Source organism: Dama dama, chromosome X, assembly GCF_033118175.1.
Source record: "Dama dama isolate Ldn47 chromosome X, ASM3311817v1, whole genome shotgun sequence".
Lineage (NCBI taxonomy): Eukaryota > Metazoa > Chordata > Mammalia > Artiodactyla > Cervidae > Dama > Dama dama.
Window position 1 is genome coordinate 53685224 of NC_083714.1, and position 27867 is coordinate 53713090.

Sequence of the window (27867 nt, forward strand, 5' to 3'; positions counted from 1 at the left end):
GGTCAGGGAGATCACCTGAAGAAGGGCATGGCAACCCACTCCAGTATTCTTGCCTGGAGAATTCCATGGACAGAGGAGATTGGAAGGCTACAGTCCATGGAGTTGCAAACAGTCCGACACGACTGAGCGAATAACATTATGGTCCACTATGGTCTAAGTAGCAAAGTTTCTTAGTTTTATTTGTGAAACATCCTATTTGGCTGAGTAGGTATCCCACATCCTATTGAGGTGCACATTCTCGGACAAGCCCTGGACCACAAAGTAGCTGACCCCTTCCTACAGTGGAGAGAGGAGGACACTCTTGGGGCAACACTGTGACAGATTCCTGTCCCGACATCACAGAGGCAATCACCGCCAGGCCCTGGCAGCTGCATCCCATCCCTCAGGCGAATAGTGCAGCCCAACACGTGGGCTCCTCAAACCGGCTGGCTTCACAGGAGAAGAAATCAGGCCACGGGGCTTTCCCAAGCATCCACTGACTATCTGGCAGCTGCCATATATGTGACCAGAATCACATCACCTGTTCCCCTTTTTCTCTGGCACTCAGCATGGATAGCTGCCCCATTAGCCCCCTGCACCCATCCACACCCCCACTGCAGTGACCTCACCACCTCCTTAGGCCCGGAAGTCGCTCCTGCCTTTTGATGCCAGGCACAGCCTTAACCTGGGTCTCCGCTGCCTCCGCACTTCTGAACCCACCCGAACACAGGGATGCTGGCAGATGTTGCATCTTTACTGGCTAGCACTTATTTCTCATGCTATTCGGATCTCAGACTCTGTCCCTCTCCCCTCTGGAAACTGTTTTGTTTTCAGGACACCTCAGAGAATTGGCAGCTTAGCTAGAAATGGAACAGAAAACCACTCAGAATTGCTGCTCTGTGTTTTCTTCCTGGAGAATGTATATCAATTTCAGTGTCTGTGTGTGTTTCGGGGTGGAGAGCAGTGTCTCCAGCTGGGCACGGCTCACTCAAAGATCCCAGGATTCTAGTCACACAGCAGGTCCTGTCCACTTTTGCAGCTTCTCTTCACTCATTTCATCCAAATGAAATCTAGAGCATGCTCACAAGTGAAAATCATAAAGTCCAGATGACCAAAGAAACTGTTATTTCAATGTACTTGGTGATCAGCTTCCCAAGGCAGAGACAAGAGGGCTAGTACAGGGAATACTGGGCACATATCAAAGAGCAAGATTCACATTTCTCTAGGATTCCTAGCAGATGGTGGGTAGAAAACACCTATTTCATCCCTGTGGTCAACAGCGATGGGACAAGAGCCAGGACCTCTTCCTGCCTGCCCTAGAAAGAGATCTCTCTGGGGTTTATCCAAGAAGCAAAGGGACACCTCACAGCAATGATCCGTTCCAGAGATTCCCCTCACCCCCAAGACAGACCTCATGTGACTGCGGCTCCTCGACCATTGCTGTAAGTGTGGGGGTGTCCTGCTGCTCTTAGTCTCCCCACTGTTAACATGGCCTTTCACGGAGCAGAGAATCTGTACACGGCTTTGGAATCACTGAGCCAATGAGCAGGGGTCTCAGATTGTCTGCTACTTTCTTTAATAATCCATGAATATTCAATTAACCGAGATCATTTAGTTATTGTGAATGACAGACAAGAAGACCATAGGCATGAATTCACTAGGATTACTTTTATTATTGAACTCTTCTCCATACAATACTATTGCTACAGAAGTTCACATTTTCAAAACATTTCTAATTTCGATTCCATTGCATTCTGTTCAGGACCACAAAACAAAATGGAAGACTTTCCAATCTCTCTTACAAAAACTCTTGGTTTTGAACTGAGTAACATCAGAGACACTCGGATCCGTACCATTCACAAAGCTAAGATATTGAAGTTTCTTTAGCCTACTCTGAAACCAAACTTTGAAAAATTTCTAAAGAAAACAGAGATGAATCCCCATGTCATCATAGAGAACAGGAACCAAAAGATGCTACAAACTGGTTCCCCCAACTAGCCCGGGCCCTCACATTTGAGAAAGCTGACTACCCCCTCTTTAACCACAGAGAGAAGGAACAACCTGGCTGCTGCTCTGTCTCAGGCCCCCTATTCCTCCTCCCTCGCATCTTATGCAGACAGGAATGGGAAGGTCCTCAAAGCCCTTTGGTTGACCCTGAGCATAAATGCCACGACTTGCCGCTTGCTGGTCTCCTCATAGGCCCGGGGACCCCACAGGAACTCATAGCAAACAGGGTGGCTGTCAGGCACCTGCTGGTACCGCAGGTATCCCTCCCGCACCCACACTTGGGTCAGAAGCTCCCTGAGCTCCCCAAAGACACACTGCTCACTCCCAACATACACCCCCATCCTGCTGAGTGCTCCCCAGACCGCCTCCTCAGGGGCCGGGTCTCCAAACCGCATGATCATGCTGAGGACCAGCACCAGGAAGCCGGCCTTGGGCAGGCCCACCCCATCGCTCAGCATCTCATCGCAAGTGAGGCCCAGGATGGGGACCAAGATGTAGATGTGCTCCACTGGGTCCACCTCTTTCACATCCACGCCAAAGACCAGCTGCAGGCACACTGAGACTTCCCTGAAGACCACCGGGAAGTGCTCCTGGTTATCCCTGAGGACCTTATTCAGCATTTCCGCCTGGGAGGTCAGCTCCTTGGCTCGATACTTGAGGAGCAGGAACTTCATCAGTTTACCTATCATCCTATCCAGAATTTCCTGGGGCAAGGCCTCCATAGGAGCGGAGGAGGATGCTGGGGGGTAGGAGGCCAAGTGGGATGCGGACTCCCCCACCTCAGCCCCCAAGAGCGGCACCTCGATAGGGCCCTGGGCCTCGCCTGGGTCCTGAAGGTCTTCCTCGGGTTTGCTGAGCTCACTCATCTCAACCACGAGCACAATGCCTGAGGTGAAACAAGACACGGAAGTGAGGCAGAGGTACAGATGGGGACCAAGGGCCTCTGGGAGAGAGGAGGTGTGAGCAACCTGGGCTAAGTAATGCATCCTGGATGGTACGACACAGGCCACTTACAGCTCTCCCTTTGAGGGGTTCTCTCAGACCTCACAGGAGCGCTCCTCCTGGGAGGCCAGTCCCCTGGCTACCCGAAGGAGGAAAGAAGGTGGCTCCCCAGGGTGTGGTCAGTACAGCCCGAGTTTTCCAGGTCCAAAAAAGTGTGAGGAATTGGGGCCTTCTGGGCCCCCAACCGGTATGTTCTGGGATAGGGAGCCTCTGGTTCACTTCAGGTCACCCTCTCACCTTGTCTCCTGATACTGCCTGTCTGAACTCAGGACACAGGCTTCAGACCTCTGCCATCGCCTCCTGGATCCTGCAGCTCCTGTGAGAGAAGTGGAGGTGACATCTAAGGGCTATACTGTGGCACAGCCCTGGGCCTTCTGTGCTGCTAGGTGGGGACGGACACTCGGATTACACCCAGTTGTGTTGTGCGTACCTTGTAATGCTCAGCTTTCCCCTGGCATGACCTGGACGGTCCCCTTTGGAGGAGTAGAAGGGAACTCAAAACAAGACACAAGCCTGAACAGAAAGCACTGAGGGGCCCACATGCGGCCGCACCTGTCCAGGGCCTCGCGAGGGCCCTAGGCTGGGGAGATGCTCGGTCCTCAGCTCCTCCTCATGTCCTGCCTGGCCTCCAAGCACTCGCCACAGGGGCGGGGGTTTGCTCAGTCCAACCTTGGGGTTGGGGAGTCCAGCCTCTGCCAACCTGAAGCCTCCACCTCTGCCCGTAAAACCTCACCTCCCGAGTTCCCTAAGCCAGCGGTCAAGAAACTGCTCACCCTGCTCACCCCACTCTGGGCCCTCCAAGACCCTCTTGCAAGGGCCAAGATCCCTCCAGGTTGCCGTCGAACCGCCTCAATCCTTCCTCGCATGGAGCCTGGACTCCAGGCAGGACTCGCCTTTTAGTCTCGTCTGCCATTTTGAGACCCCGCCCCTTTCACAAGGCCTCCAGTCCCTCTGAGACCCGCATGTGAGGAAGTCAGACAGACCTACTGTGCTCTTCTCACCCCAAGGGCTCCCAGGGACGACTACAGGGATGGGGATCTGTGGGGTTCCATCAGTCCTCACTCAGGGTGCCCACAGTCCTCCTTCAGGAACCTCACCTTGCCTCCGCGCAGGACCTGGATTCTCGCCTCTCCGCAACTGAAGCCCCGCCCCTTATAGCAGGACCCCAGTCTCTTGATGACCCGGATGTCAGGAAGGCAGCTCATGCCTCTGGCACTCATCCTACCCCCACGGTTGCCCTGGACTGCCAACAGAGATTCGCTTCTCTGAGGTCTCCTCTGATTAGGGGTTCAGGGTCCTCTAGTCCCTCTTCAGGGTCCTCAAGGTCTTCAACCCTGCAGGACCTGGGAATCTGCCCCCCGAGGCCCCGCCCCATATGTGACGTCCCCAGTCAGAGACCCGGATGTCAGGAAGTGAGACCATGCACTTCGGGCTCATCGTATCCTAGTTCGACCAAGGACCAACAGCAGCTCCAGGCTTTTCTGAGGTCTCCTCTGATTTGGGTCCAGGGTCCACTCAATCGTCCGTCAGGGTCCTCAAATGGAAACCCTGGAGGAGCTGGGGATCTTCCCTCTGCTCACCTGAGGCTACACCCCCTTTCCCAGGTCCCCAGTTTCTCTGAGACCCAGATGTCAGGAAATGCAGCATGTGCTCATCCACCCTCTGTGATCCCTGAGACCTGATGTGAGGGTCCCGCCTCTGGTCAACACAAGGGGCATCCCCAGAATGCCAGGGCTCTAGATGAGATTCCTTAGGAAGGATTAAGGAACCCCACAGATTCCTGACCCTACTGTCAGCCCTGGGCCACCCTGGTGGTGGGGTGAGCGCTTGGCAGCCTCTTCTGACTTCCGCATCTGTATCTCAGAAACATTAGGCAATTGTTAGAAGCGTCAGGGCGTCAGATGGGCAGTGAGAAAGATTTTCTTTCTTTTGAGAGTCAAGGTGAGGACACTGAGGAAGGACAGAGGGGACCCTGGTCCCAAGAGCAGAGTGGGCTCTGGGAGGACATTGGGTGGATGAACGTATGCTGGATTTCCTGACTGGGTCTCAGAGAGACTGGGGACCTGGCATGGGGGGCTGACTCCCTAATATCCAGATTGCAGACTGGTGTCCTAATATAGAGAGATGATTTACTGACATCCGCATATCAGAAAGACTGGGCTCCTGGTATGAGGTTTGGGGTGTTAGTAGGGGAGAGGAGAGAATCTGAAGGCGTACCTGGAGATAAAGTTGAGGTCTCTGAGGGAAGGCTGTAGGGACCCCAAGTGAAAACTCTAGGGATCCCAAGATAAGAGTGATGGAACCCCAGAGATCCCTGCCCCTGCCATCGGCCCTGGGAGCCCTCGGGGTGAGAAGAGCACACTAGGTCTGTCCTGAGTTCCTGACATCCAGCTCTGTGAGGCTGGGGACTTGGTGTGAGGAGCAGGGACTATGGTGGGGAGAGGACAGAGACTAGGTCCTCCTGGAAATCAAGGTGAGGACCCTGAGGGAGGACTGAGGGTAGCCAGATCTCAGAACAGAGGGAAGCCTGGTAGTCCCTGGGCAGGATAACCTCGTGCCGCATTGCCTGATGACCCTGGCAGAGAGACTGGGGACCTCTTGAAAGCAGGGGAAACTCCAAATGGCGGATGGGACACTTGCAGGTCTTGCGTGTAGTCTAGACCCCATGCAAGGAAGGACTAAGGCAGTTAGACCCCAACAGGGAGGGATCTTGGCCCTTGCAAGGGGGTCTTGGAGGGTGCAGAGTGGGCTGAGCAGTTTCTTGAACTCTGGCTTAGGGACCTTGGGAGGAGAGGTATTTCAGGAACAGCCGAAGGCTTCCGGTTGGCAGAGGCTGGACTCCTCAGCCGCAATGGAGGACTGAGCAGACCCCCGCCCCTGTGGTCAGTGCTGGGATGGAAGGCAGGACATGAGGAGGAGCTGAGGACCGAACACCTCCCTGGCCTAGGCCCCACAGGAGACCTTGGGCAGGTGCGGCCGCATGTGGGGCCCCTCAGCGCTTTCTTTTCAGTCTCGGGTCTTGTTCTGTGTTTCCCTCCAGGCCCCCAGAGGGGAGGGACCAGGTTGTGCCAGGGCAAAAGTAAGCACTAAAGGGGAGCTCTGAAGGGACCTCTCACCACACAACTGAGGGACCCTCACAGTGTGCACCCCTTGTACTGTCAGAGAATGCTAAGGGCTGTGCCACAGGATACCACTGAGGTGCCCCTCCATTTCTCACAGGAGCTGTAGGAAGCAGTAGGCCAAGGCAGACATCTGAGGCCCGTGTCCTGAGGTCAGTGAACAGAGGAGGTCCAGGCAACGCCAGGAGTCAAGGTGACGAGGGTGCCCTGAGTGGACACCAAGTGCTGCCCATCCCAGAACAGAGGGGACCCCACAAGGGCCTAATCCCCTTACCTTGTCAGTCCCAGAAATCTCGGGCTGTGCTGACCACACCCTGGGGAGCCACCTCACTTCCTTCTTCAGGTAGCCAGGGGACTGGCCACTCCAGAGGCATGTCCCTGTGTGGTCTGAGAGCACTTTTCAAGAGGAGACCTGCAAGTGGCCTGTGGCCAACCAGGGTGCGGCGGTTCTCAGGTGAGGCCATTCACAGCCCGTCTATCCACCATCCAGGCCCATGGTCCTCATCTGTCCCATTTGCCCCCATGCCTCACTCCTGCCTCACTCTGTAGTTTGAGCCCAGGCATCAGGCTCGTGGTCAAGATGACTGAGCTGAACAACCTCGAGGAAGACCTTCAGCACCCAGGTGAGGCCAGTGTCCTGTGGAAGTGCAGCTCTCTGGGGCTGAGCGGGGGAGGCTGTATCACCCTCAGCCTCCTCCCACACAGTCTCCTGCTCCACCCTTGTGGAGGCCTTGCCCCATGAAGCTCTGAATGAGATAGTGGCTAACTTGATGAAGTTCTTGCTCCTGTAGTATCTGGCCAAACATCTGACATCCCAGGCGGAAATGCTGAAGAAAGTCCTCAGGAATAACCAGGAGCATGTCCTAGTGGTCTTCAGTCAAGCTGCAGAGTGCCTACAGGTTGTCGTTGGCCTGGAGGTAAAGCAGTTGGACCCCAGGGAGCACATCTACATCATGGTCCCTACCCTGGGCCTCACCTGCAATGTGATGCTGAGCAGTGGGCAGACCCTGCCCAAGGCTGGCATCCTGGTGCTGGTCCTCAACCTGATCATGCAGAGTGAAGACCTGACCCCTGAGGAAGCAGTCTTGGGAGTACTCAGCAGGACGGGGGTGTGTGTTGGGAGTGAGCCCTGTCTCTTTGGGGAACTCAGGGAGCTGCTGACCCAAGTGTGGGTGCGGGAGGAATACCTGGAATACCAGCAGGTGCCTGACAGCCACCCTGCTCGCTATGAGTTCCTGTGGGGTGCCCTGGCCTATGTGGAGACCAGCAAGTGGCAAGTCATGGTGTCTGTGCTCAGGGTCTAACAGAGGGCTTTGAGGGCCTCCCCACTCCTGTCTGCAGAGGCTGCGAGGGAGGAGGAATAGGGGGCCTGAGCCAGAGCAGCAGCCAGGGTAATCCTTCCCTCTGTGATTGAAGAGGGAGTAGTCACCTTCTCAGAAGTGAGGGCCCGGGCCAGTTGGGGGAACCAGTGCACAGCATCTGTGGGCTCCTGTTCTCTACAATGACATGGAGATTCATCTGTTTTCCTTAGAAAATCTTCAAGCTTTGATTGTGTTTGCAAAAGGCTAAATAAAGTTCAGTGTCTTAGCTTGGAGAATGAGGTTGATCAATATGTGTTTGTGCTTACACAGTTCAAGAACAAGAGTTTTGCTGTTTTGTAAGAGATTGGAAACTCTTCCATTTTGTTTTGTGACCCTGAATGGGACACAGTGGAAATGGAATTAGAACCGTTTCGGAAATGTGAGCTTGTGGTTGGAGTGGTGGAGTCGCTCAGTCCTGTCCGACTCTTTGCGGCCCCATGGACTGAGGAGCCAACAAGGCTCCTCAGTCCATGGGATTTTCCAGGCAAGAGTACTTGGGTGGGCTGTCATTTCTTTCTCCAGGGGATCATCATGACCCAGGGATGGAACACGGGTCTCCCAATGTAGACAGACGCTTTACCGTCTGAGCCACCAGGGAAGCACTAATATTGATGGGGCAAGAATTAGACGATAAAAGTAATTGCAAGGAATTCACCCATCTGTCCTTCTTGTGTGTCATTCTCAAAAACTAAATTATCTTTATTTGGGTTTGTCTGGGTTATTTAAGGAAGCAGCTGGCAATAAATCTGAGGCCCCTGTTCACTAGCTCATATACTCTGAAGACCTTTACAGAGTATCTTCTCCAGGAAAGGCGGTGTTAGGAGTGGGGACACTAGGAGAAGCAGGACACCCCCACACCTCGAGCAAAGTTCTAGGAGCCGCAGTCACACAAGGAAGGTGGAGAGACCTCCCCTAGTCGCACCGAACAAGGCAACACGAGGTAGGGCGGTGGAGCTCCAGGAGGAGCACTCGAGTTTCAGTGCCTGAGCCAAGGTGGTTTGGGCCTTTAGGACCCTGGGTTCCTTCTGTGGGAGGTGGTCGAGGTGAGGCAGGCTGCTAGCAGCCCTCAGACTTGCAGACAGTGTGTCTTCGGGGTGATGGCAAATTCTGAAATGGATCATGGCTGTAAGGTGGCCTTTTGCATCTCGGACAAAGCCCAGAGAGATCTCTTTCTGGGGCAGGAAGGAAGGGGTCCTGACTCTTGTCGCATTGCTGTTGATCACAGGGGCAAAGGAGGTGTTTTCTACCCCACATCTGCTAGGAATCCTGCAGAACTTTGGTCGCACTCCCTTGAAGTGGTGCCCAAGAAATGCATGGAAATACCCTTTCTTTCCTGGCCCCGGAGATCCAGAACCCACGGTCTTAATTAGCTTTCAATTATCTTGATTGTAATTGGCCATTGTAATCAAGGACTTGACCTTAGTTGAGGCTGCAAGAAAGGAAAGTACTGTCTTGCATGGAAGACCAGCTAGGGCAGAGGCAAAGAGTGGCTCTTGCTTCTATTTCCTGGAGCAGCTTGGGTCCTGTTGGAACACTCCTTCATACCCAAATTTAACAGGTTTTCTATGGAAATGGGGCTTGCCCAGGAGCTCAAATGATGAAGATTCCGCTTACACTGTGGGAGACATGGGATCGATTCATGGGTCAGGGAGATCACCTGAAGAAGGGCATGGCAACCCACTCCAGTATTCTTGCCTGGAGAATTCCATGGACAGAGGAGATTGGAAGGCCACAGTCCATGGAGTTGCAAACAGTCCGACACGACTGAGCGACTAACATTATGGTCCACTATGGTCTAAGTAGCAAAGTTTCTTAGTTTTATTTGTGAAACATCCTATTTGGCTGAGTAGGTATCCCACATCCTATTGAGGTGCACATTCTCGGACAAGCCCTGGACCACAAAGTAGCTGACCCCTTCCTACAGTGGAGAGTGGAGGACACTCTTGGGGCAACACTGTGACAGATTCCTGTCCCGACATCACAGAGGCAATCACCGCCAGGCCCTGGCAGCTGCATCCCATCCCTCAGGCGAATAGTGCAGCCCAACACGTGGGCTCCTCAAACCGGCTGGCTTCACAGGAGAAGAAATCAGGCCACGGGGCTTTTCCAAGCATCCACTGACTATCTGGCAGCTGCCATATATGTGACCAGAATCACATCACCTGTTCCCCTTTTTCTCTGGCACTCAGCATGGATAGCTGCCCCATTAGCCCCCTGCACCCATCCACACCCCCACTGCAGTGACCTCACCACCTCCTTAGGCCCGGAAGTCGCTCCTGCCTTTTGATGCCAGGCACAGCCTTAACCTGGGTCTCCGCTGCCTCCGCACTTCTGAACCCACCCGAACACAGGGATGCTGGCAGATGTTGCATCTTTACTGGCTAGCACTTATTTCTCATGCTATTCGGATCTCAGACTCTGTCCCTCTCCCCTCTGGAAACTGTTTTGTTTTCAGGACACCTCAGAGAATTGGCAGCTTAGCTAGAAATGGAACAGAAAACCACTCAGAATTGCTGCTCTGTGTTTTCTTCCTGGAGAATGTATATCAATTTCAGTGTCTGTGTGTGTTTCGGGGTGGAGAGCAGTGTCTCCAGCTGGGCACGGCTCACTCAAAGATCCCAGGATTCTAGTCACACAGCAGGTCCTGTCCACTTTTGCAGCTTCTCTTCACTCATTTCATCCAAATGAAATCTAGAGCATGCTCACAAGTGAAAATCATAAAGTCCAGATGACCAAAGAAACTGTTATTTCAATGTACTTGGTGATCAGCTTCCCAAGGCAGAGACAAGAGGGCTAGTACAGGGAATACTGGGCACATATCAAAGAGCAAGATTCACATTTCTCTAGGATTCCTAGCAGATGGTGGGTAGAAAACACCTATTTCATCTCTGTCGTCAACAGTGATGGGACAAGAGCCAGGACCTCTTCCTGCCTGCCCTAGAAAGAGATCTCTCTGGGGTTTATCCAAGAAGCAAAGGGACACCTCACAGCAATGATCCGTTCCAGAGATTCCCCTCACCCCCAAGACAGACCTCATGTGACTGCGGCTCCTCGACCATTGCTGTAAGTGTGGGGGTCGCCTGCTGCTCCTAGTCTCCCCACTGTTAACATGGCCTTTCACGGAGCAGAGAATCTGTACACGTCTTTGGAATCACTGAGCCAATGAGCAGGGGTCTCAGATTGTCTGCTACTTTCTTTAATAATCCAGGAAAATTCAATTAACCGAGATCATTTAGTTATTGTGAATGACAGACAAGAAGGCCATAGGCATGAATTCACTAGGATTACTTTTATTATCGAACTCTTCTCCATACAATACTATTGCTACAGAAGTTCACATTTTCAAAACATTTCTAATTTCGATTCCATTGCATTCTGTTCAGGACCACAAAACAAAATGGAAGACTTTCCAATCTCTCTTACAAAAACTCTTGTTTTTGAACTGTGTAACATCAGAGACACTCGGATCCGTATCATTCACAAAGCTAAGATATTGAAGTTTCTTTAGCCTACTCTGAAACCAAACTTTGAAAAATTTCTAAAGAAAACAGAGATGAATCCCCATGTCATCATAGAGAACAGGAACCAAAAGATGCTACAAACTGGTTCCCCCAACTAGCCCGGGCCCTCACATTTGAGAAAGCTGACTACCCCCTCTTTAACCACAGAGAGAAGGAACAACCTGGCTGCTGCTCTGTCTCAGGCCCCCTATTCCTCCTCCCTCGCATCTTATGCAGACAGGAATGGGAAGGTCCTCAAAGCCCTTTGGTTGACCCTGAGCATAAATGCCATGACTTGCCGCTTGCTGGTCTCCTCATAGGCCCGGGGACCCCACAGGAACTCATAGCAAACAGGGTGGCTGTCAGGCACCTGCTGGTACCGCAGGTATCCCTCCCGCACCCACACTTGGGTCAGAAGCTCCCTGAGCTCCCCAAAGACACACTGCTCACTCCCAACATACACCCCCATCCTGCTGAGTGCTCCCCAGACCGCCTCCTCAGGGGCCGGGTCTCCAAACCGCATGATCATGCTGAGGACCAGCACCAGGAAGCCGGCCTTGGGCAGGCCCACCCCATCGCTCAGCATCTCATCGCAAGTGAGGCCCAGGATGGGGACCAAGATGTAGATGTGCTCCACTGGGTCCACCTCTTTCACATCCACGCCAAAGACCAGCTGCAGGCACACTGAGACTTCCCTGAAGACCACCGGGAAGTGCTCCTGGTTATCCCTGAGGACCTTATTCAGCATTTCCGCCTGGGAGGTCAGCTCCTTGGCTCGATACTTGAGGAGCAGGAACTTCATCAGTTTACCTATCATCCTATCCAGAATTTCCTGGGGCAAGGCCTCCATAGGAGCGGAGGAGGATGCTGGGGGGTAGGAGGCCAAGTGGGATGCGGACTCCCCCACCTTAGCCCCCAAGAGCGGCACCTCGATAGGGCCCTGGGCCTCGCCTGGGTCCTGAAGGTCTTCCTCGGGTTTGCTGAGCTCACTCATCTCAACCACGAGCACAATGCCTGAGGTGAAACAAGACACGGAAGTGAGGCAGAGGTACAGATGGGGACCAAGGGCCTCTGGGAGAGAGGAGGTGTGAGCAACCTGGGCTAAGTAATGCATCCTGGATGGTACGACACAGGCCACTTACAGCTCTCCCCTTGAGGGGTTCTCTCAGACCTCACAGGAGCGCTCCTCCTGGGAGGCCAGTCCCCTGGCTACCCGAAGGAGGAAAGAAGGTGGCTCCCCAGGGTGTGGTCAGTACAGCCCGAGTTTTCCAGGTCCAAAAAAGTGTGAGGAATTGGGGCCTTCTGGGCCCCCAACCGGTATGTTCTGGGATAGGGAGCCTCTGGTTCACTTCAGGTCACCCTCTCACCTTGTCTCCTGATACTGCCTGTCTGAACTCAGGACACAGGCTTCAGACCTCTGCCATCGCCTCCTGGATCCTGCAGCTCCTGTGAGAGAAGTGGAGGTGACATCTAAGGGCTATACTGTGGCACAGCCCTGGGCCTTCTGTGCTGCTAGGTGGGGACGGACACTCGGATTACACCCAGTTGTGTTGTGCGTACCTTGTAATGCTCAGCTTTCCCCTGGCATGACCTGGACGGTCCCCTTTGGAGGAGTAGAAGGGAACTCAAAACAAGACACAAGCCTGAACAGAAAGCACTGAGGGGCCCACATGCGGCCGCACCTGTCCAGGGCCTCGCGCGGGCCCTAGGCTGGGGAGATGCTCGGTCCTCAGCTCCTCCTCATGTCCTGCCTGGCCTCCAAGCACTCGCCACAGGGGCGGGGGTTTGCTCAGTCCAACCTTGGGGTTGGGGAGTCCAGCCTCTGCCAACCTGAAGCCTCCACCTCTGCCCGTAAAACCTCACCTCCCGAGTTCCCTAAGCCAGCGGTCAAGAAACTGCTCACCCTGCTCACCCCACTCTGGGCCCTCCAAGACCCTCTTGCAAGGGCCAAGATCCCTCCAGGTTGCCGTCGAACCGCCTCAATCCTTCCTCGCATGGAGCCTGGACTCCAGGCAGGACTCGCGTTTGTCGCGTCTGCCATTTTGAGACCCCGCCCCTTTCACAAGGCCTCCAGTCCCTCTGAGACCCGCATGTGAGGAAGTCAGACAGACCTACTGTGCTCTTCTCACTCCAAGGGCTCCCAGGGACGACTACAGGGATGGGGATCTGTGGGGTTCCATCAGTCCTCACTCAGGGCGCCCACAGTCCTCCTTCAGGAACCTCACCTTGCCTCCGCGCAGAACCTGGATTCTCGCCTCTCTGCAACTGAAGCCCCGCCCCTTATAGCAGGACCCCAGTCTCTTGAAGACCCGGATGTCAGGAAGACAGCTCATGCCTGTGGCACTCATCCTGCCCCCACGGTTTCCCTGGAATGCCAACAGAGATTCGCTTCTCTGAGGTCTCCTCTGATTAGGGGTTCAGGGTCCTCTAGTCCCTCTTCAGGGTCCTCAAGGTCTTCAACCCTGCAGGACCTGGGAATCTGCCCCCCGAGGACCCGCCCCATATGTGACGTCCCCAGTCAGAGACCCGGATGTCAGGAAGTGAGACCATGCACTTCGGGCTCATCGTATCCCAGTTCGGCCAAGGACCAACAGCAGCTCCAGGCTTTTCTGAGGTCTCCTCTGATTTGGGTCCAGGGTCCACTCAATCGTCCGTCAGGGTCCTCAAATGGAAACCCTGGAGGAGCTGGGGATCTTCCCTCTGCTCACCTGAGGCTACACCCCCTTTCCCAGGTCCCCAGTTTCTCTGAGTCCCAGATGTCAGGAAATGCAGCATGTGCTCATCCACCCTCTGTGATCCCTGAGACTTGATGTGAGGGTCCCGCCTCTGGTCAACACAAGGGGCATCCCCAGAATGCCAGGGCTCTAGATGAGATTCCTTAGGAAGGATTAAGGAACCCCACAGATTCCTGACCCTACTGTCAGCCCTGGGCCACCCTGGTGGTGGGGTGAGCGCTTGGCAGCCTCTTCTGACTTCCGCATCTGTATCTCAGAAACATTAGGCAATTGTTAGAAGCGTCAGGGCGTCAGACGGGCAGTGAGAAAGATCTTCTTTCTTTTGAGAGTCAAGGTGAGGACACTGAGGAAGGACAGAGGGGACCCTGGTCCCAAGAGCAGAGTGGGCTCTGGGAGGACATTGGGTGGATGAATGTATGCTGGATTTCCTGACTGGGTCTCAGAGAGACTGGGGACCTGGCATGGGGGGCTGACTTCCTAATATCCAGATTTCAGACTGGTGTCCTAGTATAGAGAGATGACTTACTGACATCCGCATATCAGAAAGACTGGGCTCCTGGTATGAGGTTTGGGGCGTTAGTAGGGGAGAGGAGAGAATCTGAAGTCGTACCTGGAGATAAAGTTGAGGTCTCTGAGGGAAGGCTGAAGGGACCCCAAGTGAAAACTCTAGGGATCCCAAGATAAGATTGATGGAACCCCAGAGATCCCTGCCCCTGCCATCGGCCCTGGGAGCCCTCGGGGTGAGAAGAGCACACTAGGTCTGTCCTGAATTCCTGACATCCAGCTCTGTGAGGCTGGGGACTTGGTGTGAGGAGCAGGGACTATGGTGGGGAGAGGACATAGACTAGGTCCTCCTGGAAATCAAGGTGAGGACCCTGAGGGAGGACTGAGGGTAGCCAGATCTCAGAACAGAGGGAAGCCTGGTAGTCCCTGGGCAGGATAACCTCGTGCCGCATTGCCTGATGACCCTGGCAGAGAGACTGGGGACCTCTTGAAAGCAGGGGAAACTGCAAATGGCAGATGGGGCACTTGCAGGTCTTGCGTGGAATCTAGACCCCATGCAAGGAAGGACTAAGGCAGTTAGACCCCAACAGGGAGGGATCTTGGCCCTTGCAAGGGGGTCTTGGAGGGTGCAGAGTGGGCTGAACAGTTTCTTGAACTCTGGCTTAGGGACCTCGGGAGGTGAGGTATTTCAGGAACAGCCGAAGGCTTCCGGTTGGCAGAGGCTGGACTCCTCAGCCGCAATGGAGGACTGAGCAGACCCCCGCCCCTGTGGTCAGTGCTGGGAGGGAAGGCAAGACATGAGGAGGAGGTGAGGACCGAACACCTCCCTGGCCTAGGCCCCACAGGAGACCTTGGGCAGGTGCGGCCGCATGTGGGGCCCCTCAGCGCTTTCTTTTCAGTCTCGGGTCTTGTTCTGTGTTTCCCTCCAGGCCCCCAGAGGGGAGGGACCAGGTTGTGCCAGGGCAAATGTAAGCACGAAAGGGGAGCTCTGAAGGGACCTCTCACCACACCACTGAGGGACCCTCAGAGTGTGCAGCCCTTGTACTGTCAGAGAATGCTAAGGGCTGTGCCACAGGATACCACTGAGTTGCCCCTCCATTTCTCACAGGAGCTGTAGGAAGCAGTAGGCGAAAGCAGACATCTGAGGCCCGTGTCCTGAGGTCAGTGAACAGAGGAGGTCCAGGCAATGCCAGGAGTCAAGGTGACGAGGGTGCCCTGAGTGGACACCAAGTGCTGCCCATCCCAGAACAGAGGGGACCCCACAAGGGCCTAATCCCCTTACCTTGTCAGTCCCAGAAATCTCGGGCTGTGCTGACCACACCCTGGGGAGCCACCTCACTTCCTTCTTCAGGTAGCCAGGGGACTGGCCACTCCAGAGGCATGTCCCTGTGTGGTCTGAGAGCACTTTTCAAGAGGAGACCTGCAAGTGGCCTGTGGCCAACCAGGGTGCGGTTCTCAGGTGAGGCCATTCACAGCCCGTCTATCCACCATCCAGGCCCATGGTCCTCATCTGTCCCATTTGCCCCCATGCCTCACTCCTGCCTCACTCTGTAGTTTGAGCCCAGGCATCAGGCTCGTGGTCAAGATGACTGAGCTGAGCAAGCTCGAGGAAGACCTTCAGCACCCAGGTGAGGCCAGGGTCCTGTGGAAGTGCAGCTCTCTGGGGCTGAGCGGGGGAGGCTGTATCTCCCTCAGCCTCCTCCCCCACAGTCTCCTGCTCCACCCTTGTGGAGGCCTTGCCCCATGAAGCTCTGAATGAGATAGTGGCTAACTTGATGAAGTTCTTGCTCCTGTAGTATCTGGCCAAACATCTGACATCCCAGGCGGAAATGCTGAAGAAGGTCCTCAGGAATAACCAGGAGCTTGTCCTAGTGGTCGTCAGTCAAGCTGCAGAGTGCCTACAGGTTGTCGTTGGCCTGGAGGTAAAGCAGTTGGACCCCAGGGAGCACATCTACATCATGGTCCCTACCCTGGGCCTCACCTGCAATGTGATGCTGAGCAGTGGGCAGACCCTGCCCAAGGCTGGCATCCTGGTGCTGGTCCTCAACCTGATCATGCAGAGTGAAGACCTGACACCTGAGGAAGCAGTCTTGGGAGTACTCAGCAGGACGGGGGTGTGTGTTGGGAGTGAGCCCTGTCTCTTTGGGGAACTCAGGGAGCTGCTGACCCAAGTGTGGGTGCGAGAGGCATACCTGGAATACCAGCAGGTGCCTGACAGCCACCCTGCTCGCTATGAGTTCCTGTGGGTTGCCCTGGCCTATGTGGAGACCAGCAAGTGGCAAGTCATGGTGTCTGTGCTCAGGGTCTAACAGAGGGCTTTGAGGGCCTCCCCACTCCTGTCTGCAGAGGCTGCGAGGGAGGAGGAATAGGGGGCCTGAGCCAGAGCAGCAGCCAGGGTAATCCTTCCCTCTGTGATTGAAGAGGGAGTAGTCACCTTCTCAGAAGTGAGGGCCCAGGCCAGTTGGGGGAACCAGTGCACAGCATCTGTGGGCTCCTGTTCTCTACAATGACATGGAGATTCATCTGTTTTCCTTAGAAAATCTTCAAGCTTTGATTGTTTTTGCAAAAGGCTAAATAAAGTTCAGTGTCTTAGCTTGGAGAATGAGGTTGATCAATATGTGTTTGTGCTTACACAGTTCAAGAACAAGAGTTTTGCTGTTATGTAAGAGATTGGAAACTCTTCCATTTTGTTTTGTGACCCTGAATGGGACACAGTGGAAATGGAATTAGAACCGTTTCAGAAATGATAGCTTGTGGTGGAGTGGTGGAGTCGCTCAGTCCTGTCTGACTCTTTGCGGCCCCATGGACTGTAGCCAACAAGGCTCCTCAGTCCATGGGATTTTCCAGGCAAGAGTACTTGGGTGGGCTGTCATTTCTTTCTCCAGGGGATCATCATGACCCAGCGATGGAACACGGGTCTCCCAATGTAGACAGACACTTTACCGTCTGAGCTACCAGGGAAGCACTAATATTGATGGGGCAAGAATTACACGATAAAAGTAATTGCAATGAATTCACCCATCTGTCCTTCTTGTGTGTCATTCTCAAAAACTAAATTATCTTTATTTGGGTTTGTCTGGGTTATTTAAGGAAGCAGCTGGCAATAAATCTGAGGCCCCTGTTCACTAGCTCATATACTCTGAAGACCTTTACAGAGTATCTTCTCCAGGAAAGGCGGTGTTAGGAGTGGGGACACTAGGAGAAGCAGGACACCCCCACACCTCGAGCAAAGTTCTAGGAGCCGCAGTCACACAAGGAAGGTGGAGAGACCTCCCCTAGTCGCACCGAACAAGGCAACACGAGGTAGGGCGGTGGAGCTCCAGGAGGAGCACTCGAGTTTCAGTGCCTGAGCCAAGGTGGTTTGGGCCTTTAGGACCCTGGGTTCCTTCTGTGGGAGGTGGTCGAGGTGAGGCAGGCTGCTAGCAGCCCTCAGACTTGCAGACAGTGTGTCTTCGGGGTGATGGCAAATTCTGAAATGGATCATGGCTGTAAGGTGGCCTTTTGCATCTCGGACAAAGCCCAGAGAGATCTCTTTCTGGGGCAGGAAGGAAGGGGTCCTGACTCTTGTCGCATTGCTGTTGATCACAGGGGCAAAGGAGGTGTTTTCTACCCCACATCTGCTAGGAATCCTGCAGAACTTTGGTCGCACTCCCTTGAAGTGGTGCCCAAGAAATGCATGGAACTACCCTTTCTTTCCTGGCCCCGGAGATCCAGAACCCACGGTCTTAATTAGCTTTCAATTATCTTGATTGTAATTGGCCATTGTAATCAAGGACTTGACCTTAGTTGAGGCTGCAAGAAAGGAAAGTACTGTTTTGCATGGAAGACCAGCTAGGGCAGAGGCAAAGAGTGGCTCTTGCTTCTATTTCCTGGAGCAGCTTGGGTCCTGTTGGAACACTCCTTCATACCCAAATTTAACAGGTTTTCTATGGAAATGGGGCTTGCCCAGGAGCTCAAATGATGAAGATTCCGCTTACACTGTGGGAGACATGGGATCGATTCATGGGTCAGGGAGATCACCTGAAGAAGAGCATGGCAACCCACTCCAGTATTCTTGCCTGGAGAATTCCATGGACAGAGGAGATTGGAAGGCTACAGTCCATGGAGTTGCAAACAGTCCGACACGACTGAGCGACTAACATTATGGTCCACTATGGTCTAAGTAGCAAAGTTTCTTAGTTTTATTGGTGAAACATCCTATTTGGCTGATTAGGTATCCCACATCCTATTGAGGTGCACATTCTCGGACAAGCCCTGGACCACAAAGTAGCTGACCCCTTCCTACAGTGGAGAGTGGAGGACAGTCTTGGGCAACACTGTGACAGATTCCTGTCCCGATATCACAGAGGCAATCACCGCCAGGCCCTGGCAGCTGCATCCCATCCCTCGGGCGAATAGTGCAGCCCAACACGTGGGCTCCTCAAACCGGCTGGCTTCACAGGAGAAGAACTCGGGCCACGGGGCTTTTCCAAGCATTCACTGACTATCTCGCAGCAGCCATATATGTGACCAGAATCACATCACCTGTTCCCCTTTTTCTCTGGAACTCAGCATGGATAGCTGCCCCATTAGCCCCCTGCACCCATCCACACCCCCACTGCAGTGACCTCAAAACCTCCTTAGGCCCGGAAGTCGCTCCTGCCTTTTGATGCCAGGCACAGCCTTAACCTGGGTCTCTGCTGCCTCCGCATTTCTGACCCACCCGAACACAGGGATGCTGGCAGATGTTGCATCTTTACTGGCTAGTACTTATTTCTCATGCTATTCGGATCTCAGACTCTGTCCCTCTCCCCTGTGGAAACGGTTTTGTTTTCAGGACACCTCAGACAATTGGCAGCTTAATTAGAAATGGAATAGAAAACCACTCAGAAGTGCTGTTCTGTGTTTTCCTCCTGGAGAATGTATATCAATTTCAGTGTCTGTGTTTTGGGGTGGAGAGCAGTGTCTCCAGCTGGGCACGGCTCACTCAAAGATCCCAGGATTCTAGTCAAACAGCAGGTCCTGTCCTCTTTTGCAGCCTCTCTTCACTCATTTCATCCAAAAGAAATCTAGAGCATGCTCACAAGTGAAAATCATAAAGTCCAGATGACCAAAGAAACTGTTATTTCAATGTACTTGGTGATCAGCTTCCCAAGGCAGAGACAAGAGGGCTAGTACAGGGAATACTGGGCACATATCAAAGAGCAAGATTCACATTTCTCTAGGATTCCTAGCAGATGGTGGGTAGAAAACACCTATTTCATCCCTGTGGTCAACAGCGATGGGACAAGAGCCAGGACCCCTTCCTGCCTGCCCTAGAAAGAGATCTCTCTGGGGTTTATCCAAGAAGCAAAGGGGCACCTCACAGCAATGATCCGTTCCAGAGATTCCCCTCACCCCCAAGACAGACCTCATGTGACTGCGGCTCCTCGACCATTGCTGTAGGTTTGGGTGTGTCCTGCTACTCCTAGTCTCCCCACTGTTAACATGGCCTTTCACGGAGCAGAGAATCTGTACACGTCTTTGGAATCACTGAGCCAATGAGCAGGGGTCTCAGATTGTCTGCTACTTTCTTTAATAATCCAGGAAAATTCAATTAACCGAGATCATTTAGTTATTGTGAATGACAGACAAGAAGGCCATAGGCATGAATTCACTAGGATTACTTTTATTATCGAACTCTTCTCCATACAATACTATTGCTACAGAAGTTCACATTTTCAAAACATTTCTAATTTCGATTCCATTGCATTCTGTTCAGGACCACAAAACAAAATGGAAGACTTTCCAATCTCTCTTACAAAAACTCTTGTTTTTGAACTGTGTAACATCAGAGACACTCGGATCCGTATCATTCACAAAGCTAAGATATTGAAGTTTCTTTAGCCTACTCTGAAACCAAACTTTGAAAAATTTCTAAAGAAAACAGAGATGAATCCCCATGTCATCATAGAGAACAGGAACCAAAAGATGCTACAAACTGGTTCCCCCAACTAGCCCGGATCCTCACATTTGAGAAAGCGGACTACCCCCTCTTTAACCACAGAGAGAAGGAACAACCTGGCTGCTGCTCTGTCTCAGGCCCCCTATTCCTCCTCCCTCGCATCTTATGCAGACAGGAATGGGAAGGTCCTCAAAGCCCTTTGGTTGACCCTGAGCATAAATGCCATGACTTGCCGCTTGCTGGTCTCCTCATAGGCCCGGGGACCCCACAGGAACTCATAGCAAACAGGGTGGCGGTCAGGCACCTGCTGGTACCGCAGGTATCCCTCCCGCACCCACACTGGGTCAGAAGCTCCCTGAGCTCCCCAAAGACACACTGCTCACTCCCAACATACACCCCCATCCTGCTGAGTGCTCCCCAGACCGCCTCCTCAGGGGCCGGGTCTCCAAACCGCATGATCATGCTGAGGACCAGCACCAGGAAGCCGGCCTTGGGCAGGCCCACCCCATCGCTCAGCATCTCATCGCAAGTGAGGCCCAGGATGGGGACCAAGATGTAGATGTGCTCCACTGGGTCCACCTCTTTCACATCCACTCCAAAGACCAGCTGCAGGCACACTGAGACTTCCCTGAAGACCACCGGGAAGTGCTCCTGGTTATCCCTGAGGACCTTATTCAGCATTTCCGCCTGGGAGGTCAGCTCCTTGGCTCGATACTTGAGGAGCAGGAACTTCATCAGTTTACCTATCATCCTATCCAGAATTTCCTGGGGCAAGGCCTCCATAGGAGCGGAGGAGGATGCTGGGGGGTAGGAGGCCAAGTGGGATGCGGACTCCCCCACCTCAGCCCCCAAGAGCGGCACCTCGATAGGGCCCTGGGCCTCGCCTGGGTCCTGAAGGTCTTCCTCGGGTTTGCTGAGCTCACTCATCTCAACCACGAGCACAATGCCTGAGGTGAAACAAGACACGGAAGTGAGGCAGAGGTACAGATGGGGACCAAGGGCCTCTGGGAGAGAGGAGGTGTGAGCAACCTGGGCTAAGAAATGCATCCTGGATGGTACGACACAGGCCACTTACAGCTCTCCCCTTGAGGGGTTCTCTCAGACCTCACAGGAGCGCTCCTCCTGGGAGGCCAGTCCCCTGGATACCCGAAGGAGGAAGGAAGGTGGCTCCCCAGGGAGTGGTCAGTACAGCCCGAGTTTTCCAGGTCCAAAAAAGTGTGAGGAATTGGGGCCTTCTGGGCACACCCACCCATGTTCTGGGATAGGGATCCTCTGGTTCACTTCAGGTCACCCTCTCACCTTGACTCCTGATACTGCCTGTCTGAACTCAGGACACAGGCTTCAGACCTCTGCCATCGCCTCCTGGTTCCTGCAGCTCCTGTGAGAGAAGTGGAGGTGACATCTAAGGGCTATACTGTGGCACAGCCCTGGGCCTTCTGTGCTGCTAGGTGGGGACGGACACTCAGATTACACCCAGTTGTGTTGTGGGTACCTTGTAATGCTCAGCTTTCCCCTGGCATGACCTGGACGGTCCCCTTTGGAGGAGTAGAAGGGAACTCAAAACAAGACACAAGCCTGAACAGAAAGCACTGAGGGGCCCCACATGCGGCCGCACCTGTCCAGGGCCTCGCGCGGGCCCTAGGCTGGGGAGATGCTCGGTCCTCAGCTCCTCCTCATGTCCTGCCTGGCCTCCAAGCACTCGCCACAGGGGCGGGGGTTTGCTCAGTCCAACCTTGGGGTTGGGGAGTCCAGCCTCTGCCAACCTGAAGCCTCCACCTCTGCCCGTAAAACCTCACCTCCCGAGTTCCCTAAGCCAGCGGTCAAGAAACTGCTCACCCTGCTCACCCCACTCTGGGCCCTCCAAGACCCTCTTGCAAGGGCCAAGATCCCTCCAGGTTGCCGTCGAACCGCCTCAATCCTTCCTCGCATGGAGCCTGGACTCCAGGCAGGACTCGCGTTTGTCGCGTCTGCCATTTTGAGACCCCGCCCCTTTCACAAGGCCTCCAGTTCCTCTGAGTCCCGCATGTGAGGAAGTCAGACAGACCTACTGTGCTCTTCTCACCCCAAGGGCTCCCAGGGATGACTACAGGGATGGGGATCTGTGGGGTTCCATCAGTACTCACTCAGGGTGCCCACAGTCCTCCTTAAGGAACCTCACCTTGCCTCCCCGCAGGACTTGGATTCTCGCCTCTCTGCAACTGAAGCCCCGCCCCTTATAGTAGGACCCCAGTCTCTTGAAGACCCGGATGTCAGGAAGACAGCTCATGCCTGTGGCACTCATCCTGCCCCCACGGTTTCCCTGGACTGCCAACAGAGATTCGCTTCACTGAGGTCTCCTCTGATTAGGGGTTCAGGGTCCTCTAGTCCCTCTTCAGGAATCTGCCCCCCGAGGCCCCGCCCCATATGTGACGTCCCCAGTCAGAGACCCGGATGTCAGGAAGTGAGACCATGCACTTCAGGCTCATCGTATCCCAGTTCGGCCAAGGACCAACAGCAGTTCCAGGCTTTTCTGAGGTCTCCTCTCATTTGGGTCCAGGGTCCACTCAATCGTCCGTCAGGGTCCTCAAATGGAAACCCTGGAGGAGCTGGGGATCTTCCCTCTGCTCACCTGAGGCTACAGCCCCTTTCCCAGGTCCCCAGTTTCTCTGAGACCCAGATGTCAGGAAATGCAGCATGTGCTCATCCACCCTCTGTGATCCCTGAGACCTGATGTGAGGGTCCCGCCTCTGGTCAACACAAGGGGCATCCCCAGAATGCCAAGGCTCTAGATGAGATTCCTTAGGAAGGATTAAGGAACCCCACAGATTCCTGACCCTACTGTCAGCCCTGGGCCACCCTGGTGGTGGGGTGAGCGCTTGGCAGCCTCTTCTGACTTCCGCATCTGTATCTCAGAAACATTAGGCAATTGTTAGAAGCGTCAGGGCGTCAGATGGGCAGTGAGAAAGATCTTCTTTCTTTTGAGAGTCAAGGTGAGGACACTGAGGAAGGACAGAGGGGACCCTGGTCCCAAGAGCAGAGTGGGCTCTGGGAGGACATTGGGTGGATGAACGTATGCTGGATTTCCTGACTGGGTCTCAGAGAGACTGGGGACCTGGCATGGGGGGCTGACTTCCTAATATCCAGATTTCAGACTGGTGTCCTAGTATAGAGAGATGACTTACTGACATCCGCATATCAGAAAGACTGGGCTCCTGGTATGAGGTTTGGGGCGTTAGTAGGGGAGAGGAGAGAATCTGAAGTCGTACCTGGAGATAAAGTTGAGGTCTCTGAGGGAAGGCTGAAGGGACCCCAAGTGAAAACTCTAGGGATCCCAAGATAAGAGTGATGGAACCCCAGAGATCCCTGCCCCTGCCATCGGCCCTGGGAGCCCTCGGGGTGAGAAGAGCACACTAGGTCTGTCCTGAGTTCCTGACATCCAGCTCTGTGAGGCTGGGGACTTGGTGTGAGGAGCAGGGACTATGGTGGGGAGAGGACAGAGACTAGGTCCTCCTGGAAATCAAGGTGAGGACCCTGAGGGAGGACTGAGGGTAGCCAGATCTCAGAACAGAGGGAAGCCTGGTAGTCCCTGGGCAGGATAACCTCGTGCCGCATTGCCTGATGACCCTGGCAGAGAGACTGGGGACCTCTTGAAAGCAGGGGAAACTCCAAATGGCAGATGGGACACTTGCAGGTCTTGCGTGGAGTCTAGACCCCATGCAAGGAAGGACTAAGGCAGTTAGACCCCAACAGGGAGGGATCTTGGCCCTTGCAAGGGGGTCTTGGAGGGTGCAGAGTGGGCTGAACAGTTTCTTGAACTCTGGCTTAGGGACCTCGGGAGGTGAGGTATTTCAGGAACAGCCGAAGGCTTCCGGTTGGCAGAGGCTGGACTCCTCAGCCGCAATGGAGGACTGAGCAGACCCCCGCCCCTGTGGTCAGTGCTGGGAGGGAAGGCAGGACATGAGGAGGAGCTGAGGACCGAACACCTCCCTGGCCTAGGCCCCACAGGAGACCTTGGGCAGGTGCGGCCGCATGTGGGGCCCCTCATCGCTTTCTTTTCAGTCTCGGGTCTTGTTCTGTGTTTCGCTCCAGGCCCCCAGAGGGGAGGGACCAGGTTGTGCCAGGGCAAATGTAAGCACAAAAGGGGAGCTCTGAAGGGACCTCTCACCACACAACTGAGGGACCCTCACAGTTTGCACCCCTTGTATTGTCAGAGAATGCTAAGGGCTGTGCCACAGGATACCACTGAGGTGCCCCTCCTTTTCTCACAGGAGCTGTAGGAAGCAGTAGGCGAAGGCAGACATCTGAGGCCCGTGTCCTGAAGTCAGTGAACAGAGGAGGTCCAGGCAATGCCAGGAGTCAAGGTGACGAGGGTGCCCTGAGTGGACACCAAGTGCTGCCCATCCCAGAACAGAGGGGACCCCACAAGGGCCTAATCCCCTTACCTTGTCAGTCCCAGAAATCTCGGGCTGTGCTGACCACACCCTGGGGAGCCACCTCACTTCCTTTTTCAGGTAGCCAGGGGACTGGCCACACCAGAGGCATCTCCCTGTGTGGTCTGAGAGCACTTTTCAAGAGGAGACCTGCAAGTGGCCTGTGGCCAACCAGGGTGCGGCGGTTCTCAGGTGAGGCCATTCACAGCCCGTCTATCCACCATCCAGGCCCATGGTCCTCATCTGTCCCATTTGCCCCCATGCCTCACTCCTGCCTCACTCTGTAGTTTGAGCCCAGGCATCAGGCTCGTGGTCAAGATGACTGAGCTGAGCAAGCTCGAGGAAGACCTTCAGCACCCAGGTGAGGCCAGGGTCCTGTGGAAGTGCAGCTCTCTGGGGCTGAGCGGGGGAGGCTGTATCCCCCTCAGCCTCCTCCCCCACAGTCTCCTGCTCCACCCTTGTGGAGGCCTTGCCCCATGAAGCTCTGAATGAGATAGTGGCTAACTTGATGAAGTTCTTGCTCCTGTAGTATCTGGCCAAACATCTGACATCCCAGGTGGAAATGCTGAAGAAGGTCCTCAGGAATAACCAGGAGCCTGTCCTAGTGGTCTTCAGTCAAGCTGCAGAGTGCCTACAGGTTGTCGTTGGCCTGGAGGTAAAGCAGTTGGACCCCAGGCAGCACATCTACATCATGGTCCCTACCCTGGGCCTCACCTGCAATGTGATGCTGAGCAGTGGGCAGACCCTGCCCAAGGCTGGCATCCTGGTGCTGGTCCTCAACCTGATCATGCAGAGTGAAGACCTGACCCCTGAGGAAGCAGTCTTGGGAGTACTCAGCAGGACGGGGGTGTGTGTTGGGAGTGAGCCCTGTCTCTTTGGGGAACTCAGGGAGCTGCTGACCCAAGTGTGGGTGCGGGAGGGATACCTGGAATACCAGCAGGTGCCTGACAGCCACCCTGTTCGCTATGAGTTCCTGTGGGTTGCCCTGGCCTATGTGGAGACCAGCAAGTGGCAAGTCATGGTGTCTGTGCTCAGGGTCTAACAGAGGGCTTTGAGGGCCTCCCCACTCCTGTCTGCAGAGGCTGCAAGGGAGGAGGAATAGGGGGCCTGAGCCAGAGCAGCAGCCAGGGTAATCCTTCCCTCTGTGATTGAAGAGGGAGTAGTCACCTTCTCAGAAGTGAGGGCCCGGGCCAGTTGGGGGAACCAGTGCACAGCATCTGTGGGCTCCTGTTCTCTACAGTGACATGGAGATTCATCTGTTTTCCTTAGAAAATCTTCAAGCTTTGATTGTTTTTGCAAAAGGCTAAATAAAGTTCAGTGTCTTAGCTTGGAGAATGAGGTTGATCAATATGTGTTTGTGCTTACACAGGTCAAGTACAAGAGTTTTGCTGTTTTGTAAGAGATTGGAAACTCTTCCATTTTGTTTTGTGACCCTGAATGGGACACAGTGGAAATGGAATTAGAACCGTTTCGGAAATGTGAGCTTGTGGTGGAGTGGTGGAGTCGCTCAGTCCTGTCCGACTCTTTGCGGCCCCATGGACTGAGGAGCCAACAAGTCTCCTCAGTCCATGGGATTTTCCAGGCAAGAGTACTTGGGTGGGCTGTCATTTCTTTCTCCAGGGGATCATCATGACCCAGGGATGGAACACGGGTCTCCCAATGTAGAGAGACGCTTTACCGTCTGAGCCACCAGGGAAGCACTAATATTGATGGGGCAAGAATTAGACGATAAAAGTAATTGCAAGGAATTCACCCATCTGTCCTTCTTGTGTGTCATTCTCAAAAACTAAATTATCTTTATTTGGGTTTGTCTGGGTTATTTAAGGAAGCAGCTGGCAATAAATCTGAGGCCCCTGTTCACTAGCTCATATACTCTGAAGACCTTTACAGAGTATCTTCTCCAGGAAAGGCGGTGTTAGGAGTGGGGACACTAGGAGAAGCAGGACACCCCCACAACTCGAGCAAAGTTCTAAGAGCCGCAGTCACACAAGGAAGGTTGAGAGACCTCCCCTAGTCGCACCAAACAAGGCAACACGAGGTAGGGCGGTGGAGCTCCAGGAGGAGCACTCGAGTTTCAGTGCCTGAGCCAAGGTTGTTTGGGCCTTTAGGACCCTGGGTTCCTTCTGTGGGAGGTGGTCGAGGTGAGGCAGGCTGCTAGCAGCCCTCAGACTTGCAGACAGTGTGTCTTCGGGGTGATGGCAAATTCTGAAATGGATCATGGCTGTAAGGTGGCCTTTTGCATCTCGGACAAAGCCCAGAGAGATCTCTTTCTGGGGCAGGAAGGAAGGGGTCCTGACTCTTGTCGCATTGCTGTTGATCACAGGGGCAAAGGAGGTGTTTTCTACCCCACATCTGCTAGGAATCCTGCAGAACTTTGGTCGCACTCCCTTGAAGTGGTGCCCAAGAAATGCATGGAACTACCCTTTCTTTCCTGGCCCCGGAGATCCAGAACCCACGGTCTTAATTAGCTTTCAATTATCTTGATTGTAATTGGCCATTGTAATCAAGGACTTGACCTTAGTTGAGGCTGCAAGAAAGGAAAGTACTGTTTTGCATGGAAGACCAGCTAGGGCAGAGGCAAAGAGTGGCTCTTGCTTCTATTTCCTGGAGCAGCTTGGGTCCTGTTGGAACACTCCTTCATACCCAAATTTAACAGGTTTTCTATGGAAATGGGGCTTGCCCAGGAGCTCAAATGATGAAGATTCCGCTTACACTGTGGGAGACATGGGATCGATTCATGGGTCAGGGAGATCACCTGAAGAAGGGCATGGCAACCCACTCCAGTATTCTTGCCTGGAGAATTCCATGGACAGAGGAGATTGGAAGGCTACAGTCCATGGAGTTGCAAACAGTCCGACACGACTGAGCGACTAACATTATGGTCCACTATGGTCTAAGTAGCAAAGTTTCTTAGTTTTATTTGTGAAACATCCTATTTGGCTGAATAGGTATCCCACATCCTATTGAGGTGCACATTCTCGGACAAGCCCGGGACCACAAAATAGCTGACCCCTTCCTACAGTGGAGAGTGGAGGACACTCTTGGGGCAACAGTGTGACAGATTCCTGTCCCGACATCACAGAGGCAATCACCGCCAGGCCCTGGCACCTGCATCCCATCCCTCAGGCGAATAGTGCAGCCCAACACGTGGGCTCCTCAAACCGGCTGGCTTCACAGGAGAAGAAATCAGGCCACGGGGCTTTCCCAAGCATCCACTGACTTTCTGGCAGCTGCCATATATGTGACCAGAATCACATCACCTGTTCCCCTTTTTCTCTGGAACTCAGCGTGGATAGCTGCCCCATTAGCCCCCTGCACCCATCCACAC

At 54.0% G+C, this 27867-nt stretch overlaps 2 protein-coding genes and 1 pseudogene across 2 annotated transcripts; all 3 read right to left on the reverse strand.

Moving 5' to 3' along the window:
• Positions 1 to 2087: 2087 nt before the first annotated feature.
• LOC133052340 (melanoma-associated antigen 8-like) lies at positions 2088 to 2852 on the reverse strand. The gene has a single exon (XM_061137160.1). It carries the CDS (start codon positions 2850 to 2852, stop codon positions 2088 to 2090), a length of 765 nt encoding a protein of 254 aa, XP_060993143.1.
• Positions 2853 to 11197: 8345 nt separating this feature from the next.
• Positions 11198 to 11962, reverse strand: LOC133052343 (melanoma-associated antigen 8-like). The gene has a single exon (XM_061137162.1). It carries the CDS (start codon positions 11960 to 11962, stop codon positions 11198 to 11200), a length of 765 nt encoding a protein of 254 aa, XP_060993145.1.
• Positions 11963 to 20272: 8310 nt separating this feature from the next.
• Positions 20273 to 21057, reverse strand: LOC133052335 (melanoma-associated antigen 8-like; annotated as a pseudogene).
• Between the last annotated feature and the right edge of the window lie 6810 nt (positions 21058 to 27867).